The 13,532-nt window shown below is 42.9% G+C and overlaps 2 protein-coding genes across 3 annotated transcripts in view; one reads left to right on the top strand and one right to left on the bottom strand.

Annotated features, from left to right (window-relative positions):
• Window positions 1–483: 483 nt before the first annotated feature.
• Window positions 484–6,848, top strand: LOC131135105 (SPRY domain-containing SOCS box protein 4-like). Of its 2 annotated transcripts, none has more exons than XM_058080978.2 (3): window positions 484–830; window positions 4,480–5,196; window positions 5,790–6,848. In XM_058080978.2, the coding sequence occupies exons 2-3, from the start codon at window positions 4,488–4,490 to the stop codon at window positions 5,915–5,917; spliced, it is 837 nt and encodes a 278-aa protein (XP_057936961.1). In that variant the 5' UTR covers window positions 484–830; window positions 4,480–4,487; the 3' UTR covers window positions 5,918–6,848. The 2 variants fall into 2 exon arrangements, with proteins under 2 accessions (XP_057936961.1, XP_057936960.1); XM_058080977.2 differs by having other exon boundaries at window positions 489–830; window positions 4,318–5,196.
• A 1,609-nt stretch (window positions 6,849–8,457) lies between these two features.
• Window positions 8,458–13,532, bottom strand: part of LOC131135103 (calsyntenin-2-like) — a 184,010-nt gene continuing 178,935 nt past the window's right edge. The window contains exons 16-17 of the mRNA XM_058080975.2: window positions 11,438–11,622; window positions 8,458–11,339 (exon numbers count right to left, since the gene is read on the bottom strand). Coding sequence (XP_057936958.2) covers window positions 11,157–11,339; window positions 11,438–11,622 — 368 coding nt within the window. The 3' untranslated portion in view covers window positions 8,458–11,156. The remainder of the gene's footprint in view (window positions 11,340–11,437; window positions 11,623–13,532) is intronic.

Below are 13,532 nucleotides of genomic sequence, written 5' to 3'. Positions count from 1 at the left end.
GACACAGGACAGCTTTGGGAGTAAAATACAATACAGTAGCAGTTTTTGCTTTTATCTTCTTATTTGTTCACTATTTACATTATTTGTTGATATTTTTACATTGTTCTATTGTATTTATATATTGTTAAATTCTTATTTAGTTAGTTTGTATGACAACTTATTATAGGTGAAATGACAAAATCATTCAATGATTATGAAAAATGCTTATGCAAAAAAAAAGGTGCCGGTATTGGCGACACTGGCTGTGTATTTACTTGGTGTGGGATCGATCCCAAAATGTGTATTATCGGGATCGATCCCAATGTTTGTATTATGTGCCTTCCCAGGGCGGCTTCTTCCACGCCGCATCAAGGCAAATCTAACCGGAAGTCAAAAGCGATACCTCCAAAAAATAAAACAACGATTAAGAATCTATCGAAAACTAGTTGGGTTACTTGTTTACTAAAAATCCAAGTCCCCAAACGAGCGTATATATTATTGTAAAGTTTCCGGACGTCAAGCGTGTGCCGACGCCAGCTAACTTCCCAACAGTCACCTTGTGGTGATCCCCAACCTGCAGCCAATCAGCGGCAGCGAGGCACACATGGACGCTGATAATATTTCCACGGAAGCAGGCTAAGGCTACGGAGAACAAAGAACGCCGTTTGGTTATCTCGTAATCTCCCTTTAAGGTTAGCAGGCATGCGTTCAAGCACCGTTGACTTTATTTTTAAACTTAGTGGTTATTAACGGGGGCGTGTTGCGACTTGTTGGTTTTGTTGAGCAACCGGGGAAACTCGTCGGTGTGTTGTGGCCACTTTCTCCGAGCCGGAGGGCAACGGCGACTCATGGTGAGTTTACTGTATACGTTTCCATACTCATTTAATGTTAAAACATTTCACTGTATCCTTTTGAACTAAAGTATTTCCCCCACATCGAGGCAAGGATTGTCTACATTCGTTGCTGGCCGCAGCCATTAGCAAACTCCAGTATAGGATCTCGCCATTGTAGTCATTCCTTTGTTTTTATACAAATGGACGAAACCACAATAACCAATTTAAAACATTTTCCAATATTTATACACGAGCCGGTACTATCGGCATATATCTAAATGAACAAGATGCCGATTGTCACGTAGAGCTAGTGTATTTGCTGTAAGTTACACAGGAAGTGAGAACGCTCAACAAAACAAAAGAAAGTGTGACGTCGATGATTTTCTCGCCGTTAATAACAAAATTGATGTCTGTCATCTCGCCACAATGAAATAAACATGCTTTTGTGTTTTGTTTTCATAAAGGTGTCTCGGCAATGCCTGCTTTTGTAAACAAGTTGACTTCTTTGGACCTTTTTATTTACAGTAAACTGCTGTATTCAGATTGTGTGATTATGGCCGACATGTGTCAACATCACTATCTTGTAGTCAAAGACTCCAACCCGATGTACTATATGTAGTACTATATGTAGTAACCCTATGTACTATGTACCCGATGTACTGTATCTACTTTTGCTTTTGGCTTGTGCTGTAACGGGACGCCACATCAGATACCCTGACCATTACATCTTCCATTGTGAGTACTACCATGTACATGTCCTCAATAACCATATCTAGAAACCTCCTCTTGGGTCTTTCCCTTGTCCTGCCTGGTGGCTTCATCTCCAGCATCCTTCTACCAATTGTCACAATCCCACCGTCTCACATGACCAAACCATCTCAGATGGGCCTTTCTGACCTTGTTCCCCAGTCGTCCATCTTGTTTGCTTTGAATACTTTTGGAATTGAATCACTTTTGCTGTGTTCATAAGTACTAAAATGTACCTTCAACTCCAAACATGCCTCCTCCATCTAGAACACTTTTCATAATGTCTAATTGCAATGGTAAAATAGGCGTCTGTGGGCCACATCTTAATGTGTGTCAACCTTATCTTGGTCAGACCCACCATTTTGCTACAAGAACATGTACAGGTATGAGAACCATCCCGTCTCTTTTTAATATTTGATGGCTGATTTTAAATATGAATGCTTTTTGAGATTCCACAGGCTCATGAATATTCTAAACTGCTGAGGACTCCCCGTTCGAGCTTGTTCCCTTCCTCCTCCTCTTCTTTTTTTCTTCTCTGAGCCATTTGTATTTTGGATTACTTCTTCTACCAAGACGCAGTTGTCCTCAAGCAGATGATTATCAAAATGCAGATAGTTGTCTCCAACCTTCTCCCAATAAATGTAATCTCTCTCATACCGCATTTTCTTTTCTTAACAGGATGACCTGTCACATTTTGTCTGGCGTGACTTCTCTTATCGTTCTCCCTCCGACCTTCTTGCATAACCAAGCTCTTCCTCCATTGGCTCGGTTCTAAAGTACCCATGTAGCATTTACATGGATGGTGGTGGCATCTTCATAGAAATATCTTAGCTCTTGGAACCTGGGTTCAATTCTCCACTTGGGCATCTCAGTGTGGAGTTTGCATGTTCTCCTAGTTTGTGGGTGGGTTTTCTCTGGGTACTACACCCCCCCCCCATTCTAAAAACATGTATTTGTGTAAATAGAATGTGAGTATGAATGAATGATTGGCTGGTGACCAGTCCAGGTTGCACCCTTCCTGGCTGGGATAGGCTCCAGCACGCCCTTGTGACACTAGTGAGGATAGGCGGCACAGAAGATGGATGAGTGACACATTATCAAATCGCCATATTTTAATGTAAAACTGTATCTTCCATTTAAATCTGAATAGAAATAGACAACATGGATGACACTGTCCATCGTGACACTAGGCTGTTTATTTGTTTACACTTGTCAGGTTTGTTCAGTTACAGCAAGCATTTGCTCTGCTGGCGCGGTGTCTTGACTCAACTGACCCCGGGTCAGCGGCGGAGTCAGAACATTTTCATTGCAGTGGCTAAACCCCAGCATGGCCATTTCTATCAATCTCTCTGCTTGCACGCGGCTTTGGTGTGAAGTTCATTCTTCACTCGGCCTTCCTGGTCGGCCTCCATCTCCCTGCCTTCGCCTTCACGCCGTCCTCCTTCCAGTCGCTGTTTTCTTGCGTTGGCGAAGTGCTGGCAGTTTTTCCCTCATCCTCATGTCACAAGCTGGAACCTACTGACTCAACACGCTTACGCACACTCTTGCTGTCTCTGCCCTGTCCCACAATAGTCCTGCTGTTGACTGTGTACTGACCTCATTTTGGACTGCAGACTGAGGACTGAGCATTCCCACTCTTGCTTGGCTGCTGAGGTTGTGTGTTCACATGTCTGTGAGAGACTCCTGACTGGTGAGATGCTTTCATGGTGAGCTCTCATCCTTTCTCAACGGACACCACTTCTTCATGATGTCTCGCTTTCAGTTTTGGGACATTTTCTTGGGCTTCCATCTCTTGGTGAGGATATTCATGACCCCACCGAAGGGTCTTGTTGGGGTAATCTTAATCATTGAAACTGTAGAAATCATTTGAATGTGGTAATCACCCAACCTCAGTTGGTCCTGCTGAAGTTACAGTAAACCGGAACTGGACAGCTGTAAATATGTCCTGGTTTTAAGAGAGGCTGAAGGCTTCGGTAAGTTTGTTGGCTAGTCCAGCTGCATACTGGCCCATGTCCACAAAACGGTCCTGTGTGAAATGCTGCTGACAGATTAAATCAGGAACTCCACCCACTTGTGCTTGATGTGGAATCTCTAGGAATTGTACACAAATGTGGCTTTCCCTTACGAGCTATTGCTAGCAACACGAACACAGGAACAGAGTTTGGGGGAGGGCAGAGACCTTATCTGGCTTACAGCCACACTTATATAAGGAAGTCCACTCCTCTGGACAAAGGGGCATTAGAAAGGGTTTAAAATGGAATGGGACGACAGACCACTTCCACATTGAATGGGAGAACTTCTTGCGACACTATCATGTTGGGCATGCCGTGGACCATGGCTGACTCATGTCTGGATAAAAGAACATTAGTGAATAGTGCATACACCTTTTGTCTACAATATTTTTTGTTCAATACGATGGCACAGTCAACCACAAAACCATTCATAAATTGATTTGATGAAAAAATGTGAATAGTCGCTAATTCGGTAATGGAACCGCAATATTGCGAGTAATAACTTTATACTGTTCCGTACTCAGTCTGGAGGAACCAGACATTCCTTTTCTACAAATCTAAAGGTGTTTGGGGAACACAGCAGTGTCGGAGGTTTTAAAAAAAGCCGCATATGAGGGGGTGCCTAAAGGGATGAGATGTAGAGAATGCAAATGTTCTCCCTTGTAAAGAAGGTCAGTGATGAAATTGTACTTGTTTGATTAAAGTGATCAGTTCTCTGAGTATAATATTGATGTTTTCTTTTTCAGGAGTCACATTGTCCCTGGTAGAAGACTGTATGTGTTCTCCTGCATCTTTGCACACCAGGGCCTCATTTGCGCCCATGAGTTAACGCCAGGATTCCCCACGTACTCATTAGGCTCTTTTGTCCACCCCTTTCCCCGCCCTCTCTCCCCCGACCCCCTTAAAAGACCTCACTATGGGCCAAAAGATCTCTGTGAGCATCAAGTCGGTGGACGTACACGGCGAGCCCCCCTACCAACCAGTGCAACGAGAACTACGAGGCCCGGATTTCTGCCGGCCACCAAGATTGGACTTACTGCTGGACATGCCCCTGGCCAGTCCCGAGACTCAGCTCTGCCACGCCTGGAACCCCGATGACCGGTCCCTCAACGTCTTCGTCAAAGAGGACGACAAGCTGACCTTCCACAGGCACCCAGTGGCGCAGAGCACCGACTGTATCCGAGGAAAAGCGGGCTACACCAGGGGGCTCCACGTCTGGAGGATTCATTGGCCAGCCAGACAGAGGGGCACCCACGCCGTGGTGGGCGTGGCCACCACCGAAGCCCCGTTACACTCGGTGGGCTACACCGCTTTAGTGGGCTCGGATTCAGAATCCTGGGGCTGGGACCTAGGTCGGAACAGACTATACCATGACGGAAAGACTCAAGCGGCACCTTCGACTGCACCCACGTACCCGTGTTTCCTGGAACCAGATGAGTCCTTCGTGCTCCCGGACTCCCTGACCGTAATACTTGATATGGACGAGGGAACGCTGAGCTTCATGGTCGATGGACAGTACCTGGGAGTGGCGTTCCGGGGTTTAAAAGGCAAGCGGCTGTATCCCATCGTCAGTGCTGTGTGGGGTCACTGTGAGGTGACCATTCGCTACATCAACGGACTGGATCGTAAGTGGCGGACGCAAATCTCCAAGCTGCTTACATTACATTCAGGCATCTGCTATCGGATTATATACTTCCATTTATTCACTCTTATTCATTATTTTTCATTTCGTCAGTAGGTTCCAGCTTGTGACACGAGGATGGGGAAAAACAGCCATATATTTTTGCCACAAGGCATGCTGGGTAGCTTGTGGTACTCTTTTCCTCCCAACATTTTGCCGTGAAGTAAACAAGTAGGACGCAACATACAGTACTTTTGATATACAATATTCTATTGTTCATGGTTCATGTTGTTGTTGCGGGTGGACTACCCAGCATGCCTTGTGGGCAGTTCTGTTTAATGCCACCTATATATATAGGTTAAAGTGCTTTAGCAACACTAACGTAGGAAGCTCTGGTTACTGTGTTCTACATTTCCACATTATATTTAGCCATCATTGTACGCCATTTTAAGACATGAAATAGAAACATGGAGTACTGCCATTTCTGTATACTATGTGAATACTACAGTATAATGAGTATAGGGTACAAATGTCCCAACCATCGTTCAGTTCAGGTCTGCACACCCTAACCATCCAACCATCTCTGTCCTTTCGCAGCGGAGCCCCTCCCCCTCATGGATCTATGTAGAAGAGTGGCTCGACTGGCTCTCGGCCGGGAACGCATCCATCACATCGAAACGCTCCCGCTGCCTCAGACTCTCAAGAAGTACCTCCAGTACCAGTGAGTGACTGTGGCGCCGACACCCGCACATGTGAGGAACATTTTTATTGTCCCCCCCCCCCTTCAGACTGAATCTATGAAAAACAGCAGAGATCTGCTGAGGATCCACCAAGGCCTTGGACTTTATTTACAGTTCAAGATGAAGATGATGTCCCAATTTAGTTTTTCCTTTCCTGTTTTTAAGGGCTTCTGTCTTTTTCTCGTCCTGAGTTTATGAATGCAAAAAAAAATCCACCAGCCGTCGCTCATCAGACACATGAATGAAACGAGCACACCTTAACAACTTTAAGATCGTTGCGTTAGGCTACACTTTATTCTTGCATAAGTTCTGCACAGACCGTGGGGGCATCAGTAACTGGAAACATCTTACTGGTTTGTGTGATGCATGTGAAACAATCCATACAATCCATACGCACCCACAAGACTCGCTCTCACACGGCTTTTGGCTCTGTTGAGTCATGTGTGAACACTGGTACAGACAAATCCTGGATGACAGAAACACATTGGATCACTGGAGACTTAATGCTGCCTCTTTTGGATCGTTTAAGTCGTTTAAGTCACCCTTGTCTTTGTCTTCCCGACTTGAACGCACTTTGTTTTCACATTTGAATGTTTCTCTATAGAAGCCAACCTCCGGTCCACTCGATGAACCTAAAGGACTCTGACACTGAGTGTTAATGTGCACGCTTGAAGGCATCACTCATAGGAAACACACAAACGGCACCCGACGCTTGTGTTGTTTGGAAAGACATTTTTATCCTCATCACTTTTAAACGCTGCTTGTCTACTTTTCCTTGGCATCGCCTTTGTGGCTCTTTAGCCGCAATTTCTCTTTTTAAATCTTTTTTTCTACATATTGGTCTGCAGGGATGTCTCGCAGCTAATGTGAGAATTTTATGCCATTTAGGATTTTTTCAAATGTCAATAAGAATAAACTTGGCTAAACTCACACCTCCTTACTTTGTGTGGTCTTTGGATACGGCGAAGCCATTTCACACAGCCGTGCTGGCCAAGAGCTGAACCTGGTGTTTAAAATCATATCTCCCCTCACTATACTAATTCATTTACAAAGAGTTCCAAACCAACAAATTCCTATAACATTATCATATAATAATCATATAAACATTGTCAATATTGGTGGTTAGAGCATGGAGGGCGTTTTCAAGGTCATTCCACACAGCATTCCAACAGGACTCGGGTCAGGACTTCTATATTCCTTGTTTTCGCCTTTTGTGGATCACGGCTCTCACTGTTGTTTGCTGGAGTCCCAAAGCTTTACAAATGGCTTATAACCTTTGCCAGACTGATGCAGTATATCTCAATTATTTATTTTTTTTCTGGCAGGGAGGCCAACTTATACTTGGCCATAACTGGTTCTAGAATATTATTGCCATAATCTGCCATAACTGTGAGAAGAAAGGTAATGATAAAGGAAAGCGTCTGAGTCCAAAAGAAGATTTTATTGGCCAATTTACAGAAAGTGCTGTAGTGACTGACCATTCCAAACAAAACAGACCAAAGAGTCCAAAAAAGAAACCCTACAAAAAAGAAAATAAGAACATTTTACACAATATACAAGGTTTCCATGTTAATTTGACGGCCCTCTTCTTCTAAAACAAATGGCAGGACAACATGAGGGCTTGATGCAAAATCCAGCAAAAGGTTTCAGGTAACGCGGAAAGGATGACTTCACAAGACCGGGTGTTACAGTAAATGTGCTCAAATGATGACATATTTTACATGAACATATCCAAGAGCTACAGTATACACGTAAGGAGATGGAAAAGGTTCATTTATTCAATATTATTCAATATGATCAGCCTCTCCATGGGTCCTTGCAAGTGAGCAAGCTTCCGTTTGATTGGTTATTCATGATCAAACTCAAGAAAGGTGACTTGCAGCTCCAGTGTGGGTGGCTGATATTGCTACTATATATATATATATATATATATATATATATATATATATATACATATGTATATACATATGTATATATATATATATATATATATATACATATGTATATACATATGTATATATATATATACACATATGTATAGCAAAATGATTCACTTTCTGGTACAATCCTTGGGAGGATCGACTCCAGGTCATGTAAATACACAACAGTATCAATGTGATGTAAACATGTTCAATTGGGTTCCAATATTCCAACCAGGGTAATATACACAACTGCCAGCTATGGGCTATATGGGTAATTGCCCCGGGTGGCATTCTCCAGGGGGAACTGTGGGGGGGCTGTATTTACTAATGCTCAGAGCTCAGTAAATCATCAGGTCAGCACATGGCAGACGGACGCCCCCCACAGGCGTGATAGTCTCGCCCCCAAACGTGATCAATGGTGCACCACCCTGATGTAGATGAAACCAATCAAGGCTTGAAGGGGGTGGGTGAGCTTTACCTAAGACTTTAGGTTAATTATATGTCAAATATGGAATTTACAACCGTAATTGTTCAAAAATAAAACATTTAATTGTGACTATTGCATCATATTAATTGTATTGCAAAAAAGAGTGAATTTTGGTTTAGCCTTGGCTGCTAGTTTGGAGACGGTAGGAATTGTTGTTCATTTGTGTCAACAAAACACGGAAAGACAAAAATAAACAAGGGATTACTGTATGTCAAGGGTAAATTTATATAGTAAAATATATTTTTGGGAAACAAAATGTGTAGTATTGAGTGTTACATTTCCAAGAAAACGATAATGATTTATTGTCATAGTATTTCTTTTTCATTTTTAATGTGTACTTTTAGTGAAGGTTGCTTGTGTTTACAATATTTTCAATATTTTTATTTATTATTTTCAATATTTTTACAACAATATTTTCAGTTGAGAGCCATATTCTTACTTTGTTTCTCTGTAAAAAACAAACAAAAAAAAAGATTTTGGTAAACTCTTTGCTTTGCACCCTCACCCTTCTTTATGAACATACGTATGTACAGTTTACTGATTGGACTCGGTGAACTGTCCTGGTTTCCATGGAGACGCTGACATATTTACTAAACAAAGCCAGCTGAACCCTGAACTCAAACACACGACACATGACCGAGGCTCCGCAGCTACTGGTTTTGTGCAGACTAAATGTTCTGAGGTTCTTCCATGAAACATGAAGTAAGATGACATATTTGTTGTATTTGTACACGTGTGTGCGTGTGGACAATCTGGGTTAATGTAGCATGTCGTTCATAAGGGGTGGGGGTCACCTACTATACTCTCTATTTACAAGATAGTGTATAAAAATGTACACGGGGCCTCCTCCGCCCGTCCCCAAAACACCTTGTTGACTTTAACGTGACATCTTGACACTAAACATTGTTTGAAATATGGTTTTGGACTTCCAGTGAAAATCATTTCTTCTGTAAAATCACCTGGCTTTGCCACATGGGCTTGGACAAACACTGATAAATTACAAAAAAATATCATAATAATAAGAATTAAAGGTTTGCAACTGTTCTGTCAATGATTGTTAGCTTTTTTTTTTAGAATCACTACAGAATATTTTTCATCTGCATTGATTGTTTGGGATGAAACAGTTTGGGGAAAATGGGAAGAAAATGGCTACTTAAAGGGGAAGTGCACTTTGTCTTTATATTTTGCCCATCAGTCACAATCCTTATGTGAAACATGAACATATTTATTTTCCTTTTCTGTGCATTCTAGCATGAGAAAACGATGTAGATACATAATCGACTTGTATATTAATTACAGCGATATTATTGATGTAGCAGCTAACATGAAAAACTTGTTTTATCTCGTTAATCTTAGCATCTTTCACAGACGAAAGAGTGGATAGCTAGATCTCAATTTGGCTACAAGACTCGACAAGATGCTCGTTTGCCATCAGCATTTTTTACCCAAGGACTGGAGAACACGTCTTGTGCTGGAAGACACGGCCATCCCGACGGTAAGTGTTGTCGCTGCTATTGTTATTGAAGGAACTAGCATAAGGTTGTGTATCCATGCGCCTCCAAAATAAGTCAAGTAGTGTGTTCAGTCATCAAAATACGTCAAGATGCTGCAACCACGACGTGTTATCATCATTGGACGTGTTAATGCATGATCCCAGCATGGATATCAAACCATGCAACATTGTTGGAGGGTTTTTTTTAACAGGGCTTCCCAATAGCATCATTGTAAGTTAACTCAAATTAACTCATTTTCTTGTGTTATAAAGCACAGAAAAGGGAAAGAAATACACGTTCATGTTTCACACAAGGATAGTGAATGACGGGCAAAATTCCCAAAAGGGTGCAATTCCCCTTTAAAATGGTAAATATTACTACTTGTCTTCTACCAGTGGCTTTTTATTCACGTTCTGCTTCCTGTTCAGGGCCACGATAAAGCTGGAGCCTATCCCAGTTACTTTCGGCAAGAAGCAGGGTACACCCTTTACTGGTCCCGACTCACCAGTCGATCAGGACTCCTGATCCAAATTATACAAAATTGCAAGACCATATTTTGGATTTTAAGGAGGTTCTTAGATGCAAAAAGAAGAAATGACAGCGAGACAGAAACCTTTTAGAGTTGGTCGTGAATTGCATGATAGGCACAATAGTTCAGCAACTGATCCAAAGTTTAAGACCAAAAGCCTTCCAATGTTCCTGGCTTTGACCAGGAGATCCCACCTGGGAGGTTTTCCACATGGCGGTGGAGATGAGAGGGCACCATGATGATCTGGGGTGCTTTTCCTTCAATGGAACCATTGTGCAGGGGCGTCAAACGGCGACTGTTTATGTGGCCATGATTATGTGCTGGTTTCGCCGGGGTGCCCAAACCAGTTTGCGGGGTAACAAGATGGTGCAGCCCCTCATCACTGACTTCATTACTTTTAGGGGTTTCTGGGTGTTTTTGAGCTTTGGTCTGGTGAACAGCCTGTTTCACTTTAATGATTGATTTCTATAAATTGCTTCTGTACCCCAAGTTCTTCTCCTTGCATTTTAGAACCTCTTAAGATCTGGCAAAATGTAAATTCTTGCAATTTTTCAACTGGTTTTAAAATTGTACATTGACGACATTCCCACCAACGGGACCATTAGGAATGCCAATGAACTTAAACTGCATGTTATTGGACTGCGTACCCATGAAGAGAACATGAAAAGATTATTTTAGCCATTTGAAAACCAACTTGTGCTATTTAGTTGTGTCTATTGTGGTGGAAGCCACTAGAGGGCGACATTACCTAACCTTTCAAAGCCCGTACTTGCGTGTCAATCTGATCTGGGCTTCAATTAGACATTTTAGTTTTGTCCCAGTGGAGGTTCTTCCTGGCCTGCATCCTGGGTAGTTGCACGTCCACTTCCTCCTCGCTGTTGTCTGACTCGGCACTGGTGTCGTCGTCCTCTTCATCATCATCCTCCTCTTCGTCCTCGCTGGCCTCCTCCTCTGCAGCCTGAGGATCTTGGAGGTTCTGAGAGGAACAGGAAGTTCATGATAACCAAGAAGTTCTAAAAGCCATGAAGATTTTCCATTTTTATGATCTAATCTCCACCCTTCAACGTCATTTACCTCCATTGGGTTGATGGTGATTGACAGGCCCGAGTCATCCCAGGTCCCGCCTTCCTCTTTGGCTGTCTCGAACAGCCTGACTTGCTGCTGGTGGGTCAAATGGATGTGGTAGATGCCCAACACAACCACGACCACCAGGGCGGCGATGCATATCACTATGACAACTGTGGCGGCACTCGGTACCCCTGAGACCATGAAACACAAGCGTGGCTTGAGAAAACCATTGAGCAAGGCAAGAATTCATTTGCAAAAAACACAACAAAAAAGTAGGACTCGAACCATTTTTGCAAAGTTTTAAGTACAGGTGGGACAGGATACAGTGGTACCCGGTTTTTCTTATTCATTTGATCCAAAATGATGATTCTGATGTAAATTCAATGATCCATTCCAGACACCCCAAAATATGAACAAAAGTAAACGTTATGGTAACACTTACAGTAAAAGTATGCAAATGACTGTTTTTGACTGAGGAACAAACCTAAACCTAAACCTAAGCACTACTCATTAGTTCCTCATAAGTACTGTACTTTTGTGTATCTTATTGTAACGTGAGTCACGGACTTCCTGTACATCCTGGAGAGATCAAATTCAATATTGTTTCTACTGTCTTTATAAATGACTGCCACTCTCAGCTCTCTTTGGCCCCATGGAGGGTTATATAGGAGCTGTGCTTAATAAAACAATGCACAGACAACAACACGTAAATGTCTTTGTTTGGGGACTCCATTTAGCAAAACGATATAGGGCAAGGGGCTGCATGGTGGGCGAGTGGTTAGTGCGCATGCCACACAGCTAAGCAACCCGAGTTCGATTCCACTCTCGGTCATCTCTGTGTGGAGTTTGCATGTTCTCCCCATGCATGCGTGGGTTTTCTCCGGGTACTCCGGTTTCCTCCCACATTCCAAAAACATGCTAGGTTAATTGGCCACTCCAAATTGTCCATAGGTATGAATGTGAGTGTGAATGGTTGTTTGTCTATATGTGCCCTGTGATTGGCTGGCCACCAGTCCAGGGTGGACCCCGCCTCTCGCCCGAAGACAGCTGGGATAGGCTCCAGCACCCCCACAACCCCTGTGAGCATAAGCGGTAGAAAATGAATGAATGAATGAACGATAAAGGGCCAATGGAGTCGATTTTTACGTGCAGTATTGTTCATAAACCACGGGAAACTTTTGGTAAAAATGTCCAACAAACCAAATCATACAAAAACAAAATTGCTAATATGAGCAATAATATGATATGAATGTCTGCCAACAGGCTATGCTTGACAAACTAGAATTCAATGGAGACATTTCTATATCGTTACAGAATGAAATACATTTATAGCTATAAACCTCCCACATTCACGTCTGGTGTACAGTATCCAGCCATAATCATGTTTCAGTAGCAAACCCCAAACTTCCATCCTCCCAATGCTCTCTTCATCCAAAATGTTTATTTTTCATGCTGTGACCTTTAGCCTTTTGAAAGAACACAACGTCTATGAGTCTGCTGTCTATCGTGGCGTCCTTGTGTGTGTGTGTGTTTGTGTGCGTGTGTTTGTGTGTGTTTGTGTGTGTGTGCGTCCTGGAGGACTCCTCGGATGATCATTTACCAGCTACTTTCATTCCAGTTTACTTTGCGAATGGCGCCAAGTTCAACAGTTCTTTTCCTCTGCAGTTTTTGCACCAAAATATCATCAGGGAAGACTTCAAGGAAAACTGGACTTTATTTGGACTTTATTTGCCTTCCACTGGAACAAGGCGGCTAATGATGTGGTGAAATGGGATTCACCTATTGGGCCTATGAAGCTCTACAAACGTTATGGTGTTCTTCACATGCTGTGACCCTGCAGTAAAAAGCATATTTATGATATCACGTAATGCAACATTTTGGCCATTTGAAGCATTACCAGAACTTCCTTCCTGCACGCATTGATTTCACATCGCTCGTAGCAACAGCAGCAACATGGAGGGAGCGTCTGCGAACACTAATCATGGCAGACGTCACGAGAGCCGCCGCCAAACATTTTTCATTTGTCCCCCCCCCCCAGGCAGAGCATAATGTAGCTGGGTGCTACGCAGATGCAGCTACTTTCCAGTGAAGCTCTAAGCCG

Source organism: Doryrhamphus excisus, linkage group LG8, assembly GCF_037039965.1.
Source record: "Doryrhamphus excisus strain RoL-2023G ecotype Guam linkage group LG8, RoL_Dexc_Guam_v1.1, whole genome shotgun sequence".
In the NCBI taxonomy this organism is placed as follows: domain Eukaryota; kingdom Metazoa; phylum Chordata; class Actinopteri; order Syngnathiformes; family Syngnathidae; genus Doryrhamphus; species Doryrhamphus excisus.
The sequence above is the reverse complement of the archived record's forward strand: the minus strand, read 5'-3'. Positions and strand labels throughout refer to the sequence as shown.